The sequence below is a fragment of the Tachypleus tridentatus genome, chromosome 2 (genome assembly GCF_004210375.1).
Source record: "Tachypleus tridentatus isolate NWPU-2018 chromosome 2, ASM421037v1, whole genome shotgun sequence".
Taxonomy (NCBI): Eukaryota; Metazoa; Arthropoda; class Merostomata; order Xiphosura; family Limulidae; genus Tachypleus; species Tachypleus tridentatus.
In genome coordinates, this window is record NC_134826.1 from 100,701,913 (window position 1) to 100,715,715 (window position 13,803).

Genomic DNA, 13,803 nt, shown 5'->3' on the forward strand with positions numbered 1-13,803 from the left:
AGCTATTCTATGTCTTACTTTTCCAGAAACTTGGCATTTTAGAGCCATATTTTGTACTTTGGAAAGAGCAGTAGCAATGTTTCTGATTAAGTGGCAAATTACAGAAAATTGTATTTCATAAAAGAAACTAAAAACTGAAAAACAAAAAAAAGTTAATACCCTACCTTTATAGGAGAACTCTAAATGTATGGATTGGTGTTTGGTGTTGGACAACAGTATATTAGCAACATCATTAACTCTGAATGCTACGTGCTTCAGTTACTAGAAATGTGACTTTTACTAGTTTTGAGATTCTTATTTCTAACTTTTGAATAAATTTAATCCATGTACATTATTTGGAAGGAGAAGATATTTAAATAAATAAAGGTTTTTAGATTAGTATTATTCCTATATATCTCATCCTGAACACCTTTTGCACAGGAAAGTGAATGGTAGTCTAATTTGTGCTCTAGTGCATATGCAATACAACATGATAATCATATGAAAACTTGTCCCAATACTGCATGTAAACATAAATCATAATGCAAGTTTTCAAGTGCATTGAAAGCTGAAAATCCTTTCTAATTTCTATCTCTTTTGGTGATTTTTTTCCAGTTTTTAGAGCCTTTCTAGGACTTGTAAAGACATTTCGTTTCAAATGTTTGTGTATGCTCTTATAATCTTTTTTTATTTAATGATAAACTGGTTTATTAATAACAAGCAGCCATTTATTGTAAAAAATATTCTACGTTCAATATAATAGGTTACAAGTTTTTTTCAAAACTTAAGACTCAGTTTTGAATGCTCAGGAGTCAAAGAAAACACTTAAAATAGAAGTGGTATGAAACATTAATCAAAGGGAGAGTGACAAAATCATTTTAGGAAGATCGAATTTATCCATTCAAGTATTAGAAAAAAATTGAAGCTAAAAACTTAAAACATAATTATAATATATGCCATCTGAATGCCTGTCATACAATGATAAATTATGATTTATTTTTCTTTTGAAAATGTGATTCTTTTTCCTGTATTTCATAATAACATGTTTTCTGTATATTTAAATGCCTCCTGCAACTATTCCTTGATTGTCTCCTCCTTACCACTCTGGTATGTATGTGAACTCACAATGCTGGGAACCAGATTATGTTACCTGTTGTGGGTAGACAACAGCTAGCCTATTGTATAGCTTTGTGCTTAACTTCAAACAGACAGACAGACTCTTTGGTTGATTAAAATTTTGTCTTGTGTTCACATCTGCATCTTGATAAACCCTTATCAATTTGGCCATGTAGGAAAAAAAAAAAATATTTCCACAGTATCAAGTACATGAATATATGGTTTATTAATTGTGATAGCAAAAGCAAACAATTTCAGGGCGATAGGCAAATGTCCAAAGATACAACTTTTCATAAAAAATGCTTATAAAGTTTTTGCTTCAGTTGAACAGTGTCAATAATATATTGTGGTGTTATGTGTTAGGTTGAATATGTATTTAAGTTGTGTTTAACATAGACCAACACTGGTCTATATGCTTAATGTGATATGATTCCTGATATAACCTATAATTGTTCAAATTTTTCAGAATATCTAAATAGCTTTCTATAAATACCCAAACAAGCATTTAAAAAAATTAGCAAATATTCTGACTTGACTGGGATTGCAACAAGATTTCCACATGATAGTCATGCTCTACAACTATTCTGACACTTAATAATACTGTGCGTAGTGACCCGTGAAGGGGAGGAAAGGATCCTGGTGGTTGAGGGGTCCAACCCTAACACACACATTGGCCTTGAATTCCTGTAGATGGACAGCCTTTGGGTGGCCCCCCTTGGGTCAATCGGCTGGTCCACTTGGGCTAGGGTCAACCAAGTACCAGTGTTGGAAGTTTTCAATGGGTGTTGTGGACATTGTGTCTGATGCTGGTGTTTGTTTATAGTGCTCACGAAACCCTGGTGTTGCTACAGTGTCCTTGTTTGACATTGTAGTACATTCCCTCGTAGGGCTCCATGGTGGGTGGGGTCAGTGGGCACTGAAATATCTTTTTTATCATGAATCCTCTAAATAAAAACTTATTTAAAATAGTGGAAAAACAGTCCACTGGTAAACGACCACATATTGAAGATTCTGAGTAGCAATCTTCAACATCTGTAACATCTTTTGTACCTCATTTTTTTATACTACATTCTCTTTCAGACAAACCTTTATGGCAGATGTTTCCCTTTTTCATTCAGAAGAGACTAGTGGGACTTGCTGGCTCTCCAAAGTCAGTAAAGAAGCTTTGCTCTGGTGACATATTGGTGGAAAGATCTGCATCTCAACTCCTCTTGCATTCAAAGGTGATTGGGGATATACCTATTGAGGTTATGCCTCATGCTATGTTAAGTTTGTCATGAGGAGATATTGTTGAGAGGGATTTGAAGAACATCCCCAAGTCAGAAATTCTTGCTGGCTTTTTCACCCAAGATGGAATTATGATGCCAACCAATGTCCTCATTCTGACATTTAAGTCACTGCGTCCACCTGCCACCATCAAGGCAGGTTATCTTAATTGCAAGGTACAGACATATGTTCCAAACACTCTCAGATGTTTCCAGTGTCAGAGGTTTTGTCACTCAAAAATGTCATGTTGTGGTTCCTTGACATGTGCTCATTGCAGTGGCAAGAACCATAATGCCTGTGAGTGTGAAACAGACCCTCATTGCATTAGTTGCAATGGCTGTCACCCATCCTACTTTTCATTCTTGCCCTAAATGGTTAAAACAAAAATAGGTGCAGCATTTCAAAACTATTCAAAACGTTACTTACAAAAGTTGCTCTCCATCACTTCATCTCAAACATATGCTGCTGCACTTCATTCCACTACTACACTGTGCCTCCAAGAATGTTCTCAAACCAAATGAAAAGTTTTTTTACCTCCATTGTTAAAAAAGTTGATGAATCAACTTCAATATCCATCTTTGTTCCTAACATACATTCCAGCAAATTCCAAGATCCACTTCTTTTGGTTTTGGGTACGGGCATTTCCTCAGCTACATCTTCTTCTCCCACCCTAAGATGCAAAACGATCATTTGTTCATGTCCTCAGTCACTGGAATCCTCTTCCAACAACAAAGACCAGCCCAATCGACCCAGGTTGATAGACCTTCCTTGAATAAAGACAATAAAGAGAAAGATGTGGTCATAAACAGAAGGGCTCTTAGCCCAATTTGCCTGCACATAAATAAAAATAGCCACCTTAATACAATGGAACTGTTGAGGTTTACATTCTAATCTGGATGACATAAAAGCACTGATTGCTTCCTACCATTCTGTATGTTTTTCCTTACAGGAAACATTTCTGAAACCTGCTGATAAAGTCACCTTTTGGCAGTTTTCTTTGTACAGAAATGACAGGCTGTGTGATGGATGAGGAGTGGCACTGTTGGCTCATTAGCATTGCCCACCCTGTGTTTGCCACTCGACACACCCTTGGAGGCCACTGCCATCCGTGTTTCCTTTGGTTGTACCCTCACTGTTTGTTCTCTCTACCTGCTGTCTGGAGAGACCTATGATCAATCATACCTTGATGCTTTTATTGAACAGTTTCCATCTCCCTCTCTAATCCTGGGGGACTTTAATGGGCATCATCCCCTCTGGGGTAGTGCTAGTATTGATAGGAGGGGTTGCTTTGTGGAGCATATGTTCTCTGACCATAACCTTTCTCTTTTCAGTAGTGGTTCTTAAACTTATTTTCATGTACCTAGTCAGTCCTTTACTGCAATTGATCTCTCACTATACTCTTCTTAACTATTCTCCCACTTTTCATGGAGGGTTGACAATAACCCAAGAGGCAATGATCATTTTCCTCTACTTTTGAGAGAGACTGACCATGGTCAGTGCCACCTGACCTGCATGCCCCAGTGGGAGCTGGATTAAGCAAACTGGCCCTCTTTCACTGCTGTTACAGAACTTGATTCTGCCATTGTCTATAAGCCATCAATAGACGACTGTGTGGCAGTGGTAACTGACTGTATTATATAGGCAGCTGCTCAATGTATTCCTAAAACCTAGACATGTTTCCCACATTATCCTCATCTGTGGTGGAATCCTGCCTGCCACATGGGATGGAAGGCTGAAAAATGGGCCTGGGATACTTTTCCAGCAGGCTCGTGCATATGCTCAATGGGTAAGACATCAAAGCCAGAAGGACTCTTAGATTAAGTTTACAACCAGTATATTTTCTACCACCAGTTTCAAAGTCATATGGGACAAGATTCAAAAGGTCAGTGGGTAATATAATTCTGTCCCCCTCTCGATCTTGCTCTCTGATGGTCATGAAGTAGCTGATACCCATAGCATTGCCGATACTCTAGGTGAAAGCTTTTGCCGGGTGTCTAGCACTTCTGCCTCCACTTTGTTAGCCATTAAGACTTGGGAAGAGAGATCACCTCTTTCCTTTCAAGCTGATTGTCTCTATTACTATAATCATCCCTTTACACTGGTTGAACTCAAACTGACCCTTCATCAGTCTGGCAGTACATCGGTTTGGCCTGATGATGTACACTACGAAATGTTGTGCCATCTATCTCCTGCTTCTCTTGCTTTTCTTCTGATTGCTTTTAACTGGGTCTAGCAGGAGAATATTTTTCCTGGTGCTTAGTGTCAGGCTGTTGTTCTGCCTTTCTCTAAGCCTGGGAAGGATCCAAAGATTCCTTCAAACTACTGTCTAATTGTTTTGATGAACTGTTTCTGTAAGACTTTAGGGAGGATGTTTAATGCTCATCTTGTTTGGTTTCTTGAATCAAACAATCTCCTCTTGCCCACCCAGCATTGGTTCCAATGACAGCACTCCACTGTGGACCACCTGATTCGAATTGAAATGTCAATCAGAGAAGCCTTTCTCAAACGACAACATCTTGTGTCAATATTCTTTGACATTGAGGAGGCTTATGATACAACATGGAGGTATGACGTTGCGAGACCTCCATATATATGGGTTATGTGACCATTTTCCCATTTTTATTAAAATTTTATTAATGTACAGGCAATTCCAAATTTGTATAAGTTTGACACTTTCCCATTCTTTTCTACAGGAACTTGGAGTCTTTCAGGGCTGTATTTTGAGTGTCACACTTTTCAGTATAACGATTAATGCCATCATTGAAAAACTCCCTGTTACTGTTGCAAACGATCTATTGGATGATGACTTTCACATCTCATGTCAGTCATCGAACATAAGGTATATTAAGCAGCAGCTACAGACTGCCCTCAATTGTTTACTGAAGCGCATCACAGCAAATGGCCTTAACTTCTCTCTAAAACCATTTGCATGCACTTTTGCTCTGAACTACGTATTGGTGAAGTTATGCTTCCTGGGGTCCCTAAAACAAAGTTCTTGGGGCTTATCTTTGACCTTTATACCACACATCAAGCAACTAAGGGTCAAATGTACAAGAGCACTGAACATCCTCCATTTCCTCTTTTTCCCACTTGGGGAGTGGATTGATGTTCTATGCTAAAAATATATCATGCTCTTATTTGATCAAACCTATGCTATGGACCCCATGTCTATGGCTTTGCCGGATTCTGTTCATCATCTGGGACTTTGGCTCTGCACCAGGACTTTCTGCAAGTCCTCAGTTCAAAGCTTACACACAGTCTCATGAACTTTCTTTGCACCTCTGCCATTTGCAGCTGTCTTTGTTATATGCTTTGAAAATATGTTCCTTATGAAAGCATCCCACCTGAGGCTGTGTTTTCCATCCTAGGTGGGCCATGCTTTTTCAGAACATACAATCTACTATTGCTCCTTTTGGCCTTTGTATCAAGGTGCAGTTAGATGAATTGGGTCTGTCCTTCTATAACATTGCTGTATTATTTATACAGATGGTTCAAAATCAGGGGACTCTGTGTGGGCTCTGTCATGGTTTGTTATGATTCAGTGGTTGTGTGCAGAATCCCCTTTGCAGCTTCTGTGTTCACTGCTGAACTGTATGCCACTTCTGTTGCCCTGGATTACATAGAAGCTAAGCAGTATTTATACTGGACTATTTATGCTGACTCATTTAGTTCTCTACTGGCCCTGTAATTGCTTCACATTAGTTCACACCCTGTTCTTGCTGATGTTCAAAACCGACTGGCCCATTTCTCTTTAACATCTTCTTCTATCCAGTTTTTTTGGATACCAGGCCATGTTGATATCCACAAGAACGAGGTGGCTGACATTGCAGCTTAATCTGTTTGCTCTGGCACTATCACTACTGTGCCTGTTCCATACATGGACTGTGGTCCTGTATTCAAGGCTCGGCTCCATGCAGTTCACAGTCAACTTGGAGTAAGCAATGTGAAAACAAGCTTTTCCAATGAAAATCCTCTATTGAGAAAGTTGTTCTAACTAGACCACACATTGGTCAAAGTTTTTTTTAACTCGTCGTTTTCTTTTATTTGAGATTGATGCACCAATGTGTTGTCTGTGTAACACTTAGGTCACAATAAGCCACATTTTACTTTCTTGCCATCGTTACAACTCCCAAGGACAACACCATTTTAAACACGTTCAGTCCCAAGGTTTATCCATTACGTTAGACCGTGTTATTGGCGATGGTGACATTGTCCACCTTAGAAATGTCTTTAGTTTTTTAAAGGCCATTAACATTTTTAATGGTATTTAAGTTTTGTAATTTGTACATTAGACTATTTTTAATGTTATTCCCTTTTAAGTATCAAAGTCCATCTAGTTGGATTTGAAATTAGAAAATGACCGTAACATTAAATAACTTGAAACCAGGACTGGAAAGGCCAACTTCAGGTGACTAATGCTACTGTTCGAACTACTCATTAGCCATCCTGGTGAGTTATAATAATTAAAATTTTGCTTCAAGTTTTTTAAAACTTCTATTAATTTACTTTCTGTAATTGGCCATAATGTCAAATAACTCAAAACCAGGACTGGAAAGGCCAACTTCAGGTGACTAGAGGTGGTTATTGAACATATCTGTTAGTCTTCCTGGCAAGTTATGATAATTACAGTTATGCTGCAGAAAGTGTTTAAAACTTGTGTTACTGGAGTTTTTCTTTTACTGTTGTAGACTAGATGTAAAAATTTGATTTAATGCTATTTATGTTTTTAATTCAGAAATTAAACTTTGCCTTGGTTTACCTTAATTTCCTTTTATGAATTTTAATAATTTTACTTTAATTTTAACTTTTTACCAGATGTTTGTTGCAGATAGCCTAGCTGCTTTGTGCCATAAAACACCAAACCAACCAATCAACCCTAGGAATTTGGTTGTTCAGTGTCAGAATTGAGTTAGCTTATTTATAGTGTACCATAACTCAAACTCACAGCAACTTGATTACCATACAAAATTGATAAAACTAAATATACTCTTGCTTAATTTACTATACAAGTTCCTAAATAGTTAGACATCATTACAGAAGAATTGGAAGCCCTTAACAAATGAAACAGAGGTTCCTAATTGACATTCACTGCTTTTATGTGACTCTTTGAGGTGTGTTGTAATACTTCTGAATAAAATCATATTCTTTGAATTCTTGTTGTTCAGTCTGATAGACCTTGTGACTGTAAGTGATAATCATGTGTCACTGATTTAACTGGTGGAACAGCTAGTTGTTCTGATGTTACTTCAGATACAGTGATTACTTCTGCATTATTATGGGTTCTTCTTCAGGAGTATTTGTATCCACAAGTGGTATTTTTAATTCTGACTTCTTTTAGTTTATTCAATTCAGTATTTTCTGTCTTTTGTTTCCTTTTGTCATAAGGAAATGGTTGCCATTCCCTAACTTTCTTTAGTCTGTTTACATGTACAAATTGTTTATTACTGCCATATACTTCCTGAATTTCACAATTAACTCGGCTTGTTGGTTTCATTACCCTAAACAGTCCTTTCCATAACTTAGCTAGTTTCTTAGTATTTCCTTTTTTTAACACTAGGGATATACAACAAATCATTATCTCCTATGTTTATATTATCTGTCTGAGCTTTTTTTTTTCAGTTTGTTTTCCCTTTGCTCTGTTGCTTTTCTTAATTACTCTTGTGATATTTCAAAAGCTGACTGCATTTTTTTATTGTCTCAGCTACATAATGTTCACTTTCTGTAGTGTTAATATTTCCTGCATTGGTAAAAGTACATCTGCCTTCCAAAAGGAAAAAGGAGCTTTCATGTACAAATTTAGTTTCAGAACCTCTATAGGTCAGTAATAATAGTTATCTGCTTATCACCAGTTTTTGATCTTTTTTCACAATATTGTTCAATCAAATCTAACAATGTTTCATTTTTTCTATCAAATTGTTGACAGAAGGGCGATAAGCTGTGGTTTTAATTTTGGTCACTCCCAAGATTAGCCAAATTTCTTTCATTAAGTGCAATTCCTTCATGCCTGGTAATTATTAGATTTGTAAATGCTTTAGGTATTGTCTGAGCTTTCTGATCTGGTAAACACGTGACTTTTGGATATTGAGCTAAGTGGTCTGCAACTATTAATACATATTTTCTACATAAGATGTTAGTAGAGGACCCAACATATCCATAGTTATTAACTGGAAGGATGTAGTTAACCCTTAAATGGCAGCTATCATCAATTGATGCTGCTACCTACAACATTCTCACTGTTTAAGGATTAAATATGGCATCCTTTATGAAGAGGCATTTTTCAGAATCAAAGATAAGAGAGAGTTATTAATAAATCTTGAAAGAGGTGTGACAAGTGGGTACCGATTTGATAGCTCTCTAACCAAACAAAATTGCAGGCTATATATATTATGGTTTGGCTGAGTAATGAAAATTTTATAGTGAATAATTTACATTTAATTTCATACTTATTGGATAAAATAGAGAAAAGGAGATGTCTGGCAAAACTATTGTTTGTTACACTAAAGGAAGTTTAGGACTTTTTTTAAATATTGCCTTATAAAATTAAGTATTTAAAACTTGTATGATTAAAATAAGGATTATTAGTTAAAATTTTTTGCTATACTGGTTGATATAACATAATCAAAAGTAGATTAATATACATTAAAGCCTCATGACACACACAGTAAAGGATACCCATCATAATGGGGTTAAGTTGAAAAGATATTTAAGTTTTTTGACACATGCAATGAATGGTGTTTTGTTATGTCAGTGGCTGACTGCCTGTTATATGACAGTGAATGCTGATCAATATTTCTAAATAAATGTCTTATGAACATATTTTCTAAAAATTATTTTTGTGATAACAATACGTGTAAACAATGGCTATCCCTTTTCTGTTATTTCATGAAAACTTTTTTGTGTATTTTTTGTTATATCCTGCAGGATATCCTGTATGAAAATTTTGAATTGTGTATAATTTATCTTGAGTTTTCTTGATAAAACCTTGTTATATGAACCATACAAAAAACTGGCTTTCAAAGAAATATTCCTGCAATGTTAAATGTATGAACCTACCATTTATTAAATGTGTTGGCAGAGGCAACAAAGTTTATGGTAAATGGTAAATTCACAACCATATAACTTTTCATCAAAAATGCTTATAAGTTTTTAACTACATTTTAATAATTTGATATCTAAAGTAAAGAATATCAATAATAATGTATTGCAATCTGTTTGGTCAAAAAAACTATTTACATTCTCTTTGACACACAGTTACTGTAATATAAAATTGTATACATATTTCTTTCCAAATATTCAAAGGAATTGTTGTAAATATAATAATAAATATATACAAAAGATTATAAAAAGATTGTCATAAAATCTCTTATTGACTGGTATTAAAAATTGAGAGTGCCATGTGACACACAAACACCTTGCCACCCAGTCTTTCAAAGGAAGTGTTTATAAACAATTCAAGCCTCTAATACAAACTATCGTGCTTTTCTAGTTTTCCTAATATTGTAATATCTTTCTATACATGATGAGTTATAAAAATATTCCCACTCAACTGTCATATGAACTCAAGACTTCCACTTGAGACAAACCACTGAGTTAATTTCAATGTCACCAACAGAGAGTTGAGTGTTACTTAAAAAGGGAGCAGTCTCAGATAAATTATTTTTTTATAATTGTTATAACTTTTGACAACTCTTTAATATTAACTGTTACAACAAAGGATGGTACTTAACCCCTTTTTTGTATATTTTTTTCTTCTGACTTACAGCTATCTACAGGTTTGGAAGAAGACTTTGTTAGTTGTTTCTCATGACCAAAGTTTCTTAGACAATGTTTGTACAGACATTGTTCACCTTGATAACCAGAAACTTTTTTATTACAGAGGGAACTTTAGTAAGTATAAGACTTTTGAACATTGCCTAATAACATGTAGTAAAAAAACAAATAGTATAGAAATTATTTAAGTTGATAAGCCACTGTCTTTAGAACATGAGAATAATTACAACATTGTGTTTTCTTAGTTGTTAGCATTGCTTATATCTGAAATCCAAATTTTCCCATTAAAATAAATGTATTTTTTCATATTTCTTTCATTTTGTTTGTAATTGTTACATAATATACAATATTCTCTCATTTATAGAGAACTTAAGTGTGAAGAGATCTGTGTAGATTAATATTTATTGCAAATATTATTGCTATTTGTGTAGAGTATTTTACCAGTATTCTCTTTGCAGAACCCCACATTCAATTACAAACCAGTAACATGCACAATCAGTTACATTTCTGCTCTAGTTATCCTCCAAATAAGTGAAACATTCCCAAATCACAATTCACCAGATAACATGGATTTTACAGTAACAACCAAGATTTGGGTGCATTATTTTCCAAAATATGAGCCACTTTTGATTATAATAATGAGAATTTACATGTAATAAGTATTCAAATTCAGTTTATTGTACATTGCCTGGCTTAAATCTTGTTAATTCTTCTAATGCCAACATTTTAGATAACTTACAGATTTCAGTGGTGTCTAACCTCAATTCATCCAACACACTTATGTTATTCCATTTACATTTACGTATAACCCATTCAGTGCAAAAATCAATCATATATTGCTTGAAAATTTTTGCATCCTTATATATCTCAAGAAGAGATTAAAAATAAGAATTTTAAGGTAAATTTTAAGGTAAGAATTTATTTTTACCACCTTAATATTTGATTATTTTAGGTCAGTTCAAGAAAATGTATGTACAAAAAAGAAAAGAAATGATCAAGGAATATGAAAAACAGGAAAAAAGGCTCAAAGAAATGAAAGCTTCAGGAAAATCCAGTAAACAAGCTGTAAGTTTATATTTTTACCATTTGAGTCATGAGTATTTGGTATTAAAAGTAATAAGTAAATACATTAAAAATTTTGTATTAAATATAAATTAAACTGTTTTGCTAGTGCTTTTGACATCAACAGATTGTTTTTATGACAATAGCAGTAGAGAGATAATGAGTGAAAATTTAAATTCATTTACTTTTGCATAAGTAAATATTACATATTTATGACAAAATTGCTTGCTCTTCCATTATCTATAATTTTGAATCTGCTTATCAGAAGGAAAGTAGCCAGTCAATAGCACTTACCACCCATCATGCATGCTAATGAATTGACCCTTACTCTTGTAATATACTTATAACTTAAAGTGTGGCAATAAATATGTTGTATTTCTGTGAATATATAATTCAGAATGAAGTTTTAAAAACATACTTGATACTTTATTGAGGAAGTTGTGATTTGTTTCATTTACTTTTCAGTATTTTATATATATGACTAGTTTATTTGTATCAAAACATTTTGGGCTGTTTGTTTGTGTACTGTAATTTTGTAACTTTAAAATTGCTCTACAAAATTTAAGAAAAAACTAGAAGAAAATTTTATTTAGAAGATGCTGACAGTTCCCCACTTTAGGATACAAATGTAGACATGTAATAAGCTTATTCTAAATATGAAGGTAACAGTGATGTACATTTCTGCACATACACTTATAAAATAGGTATACAGTATATTCAGTTTCATAACAAAACAAAACATGTTATGTAATGCTAAACCCATTGTGTTACTTTATGCTAAAAATATCAAAAGAAACAAGTGTTAGGGCAGCTACTTAACATAAAATAAATTTTATGTGAACTAGTGTTTCAAAGTTAAACATTTTTTAATTTGAAGTTTTAAGATCAGTATTACATACGTACAAGTATAATCATATAAGTGTATATACATGTTTATGAAAAAGAATACATGCTCTCTATAGCAGTGTGGAAATTAAAATATTAACAATACTGTGTGCACATGTACATGCATTTTATATATTATTATTATAGACAATGTTGTTCCTGGGCTGTTCCTTTTTGTATGGCTGCTGAGTTCTTCAACAAAATAAAACATTACATAAGTCCAAAAAGATGTATTCTGTTTGTCAAATACATTGTGTAAAGTTATCTCATTATATATCCTGCATTTTGTATATTGCGGACTAGAATGTAGTATTTCAATATTTCTTGTTTACTAGTATAATGGCCAGGTGGTTAAGGCACTTGACTCATAACATGAGGGTTGTTGGTTCAAATCCCTGTCACACCAAACATGCTCGCCCTTTCAGCCGTGGGGGCATTATAATGTGACAATCAATCTTACTATTTATTGGTAAAAGAGTAGCCCAAGAGTTGGTGGTGAGTGGTGGTGACTAGCTACTTTCCCTCTAGTCTTACACTGCAAAATTAGGGACAGTTAGTGCAGATAGCTCTCATGTAACTTTGCATGAAATTCATAAACCAAACCAGTACAGTAATTGTAAAAGTAAGCATTCTTAAAACTGCTTTGGAAATGATCTTTTTTGTCCTATTCTCATTTAAAACTTGTCTTTTTCTGCAACTACTTTATCATGTCAAAATTTGTTAGGGCTGTGTTTCTTTACAGTACTTGTTAATGAATTGTTGATGATGATATTCAGCAACGAACAAACAGATGAGGAGTCCACTTGTTTTAAAATAATATAGTAAATCAAGTCAAATGTGTATGCAAATGGTCATTACACTGTTGATTTGCACAGTTATATTCAGAGCTTTATATAATTTATTTTTACAATGAAAGTCCAGACAAGCTGGTTTAGAGCTTTTTTATCAAGGTGAATTATTCTTCTCTAGTCTGTTATTACACTACAGTCTGTAATTATAACACTTTAATAAAAGTTGTCAGTATAAACTCATGATCAACTGGTATAGATTTATCTGTTCTTGTAACCAACTTTATCTTTTACTTACTTAAACTACATTTTGTATGTGTCTTTATAGCTTGACCAAAGCCTCAAACTTTCTACACACTAAAACACATTATATGATTCAACAATATTGGATTAAAGCAGTGAGAAAGAATGAGAAGATTCAAATAACATGACATCAGTTAATAACAGTTGAATGATATAACAAATGATTTGTAAATGGTTATGTTAGTAAACTTGCCATAATAATCAATTATTTGTGGTGATTATCAAATAGGTCAAATCTATTGGACATGTATAGAGATTTAATAGTGAAAGTAATAGATAAAATACAAAGTTTTTATCAAAGAATGTTTAATAATTATCTTTAGAGGTTATAGAGATATTGGGTGTTCATTAAATTATCTAATACATATAACTATTTTTAATCTTAAAATGAAAATTACTTTGCATTTTGGGTAAGCAATGCTTAAAGAGAAAAAAAAATCAGAACAATTATACCTTGTGTTATTTTACAGTTTTATGCAAAATTTCTGAATTTATTCACCAACCATTTTTTCTAATAATTTTGTGGAAATAATTTACTGCCCTCTGTTTTGCATCTCAGTCTTTACAAATGTTTGTAATAGTCAAACAGCATGCAAGTAGTATATATCTAGGATGTGTTGGTCATTTTTTGAGG

The 13,803-nt window shown here is 33.8% G+C and overlaps 1 protein-coding gene across 1 annotated transcript in view; it reads left to right on the plus strand.

The window, feature by feature from the left end:
• The window catches only part of LOC143244694 (ATP-binding cassette sub-family F member 1), a 98,817-nt gene that overhangs the window by 48,055 nt on the left and 36,959 nt on the right, over nt 1-13,803 (plus strand). Inside the window, exons 9-10 of the mRNA XM_076489809.1 lie at nt 10,124-10,248; nt 11,084-11,196. Of these exons, the coding sequence (XP_076345924.1) occupies nt 10,124-10,248; nt 11,084-11,196 (238 nt within the window). The remainder of the gene's footprint in view (nt 1-10,123; nt 10,249-11,083; nt 11,197-13,803) is intronic.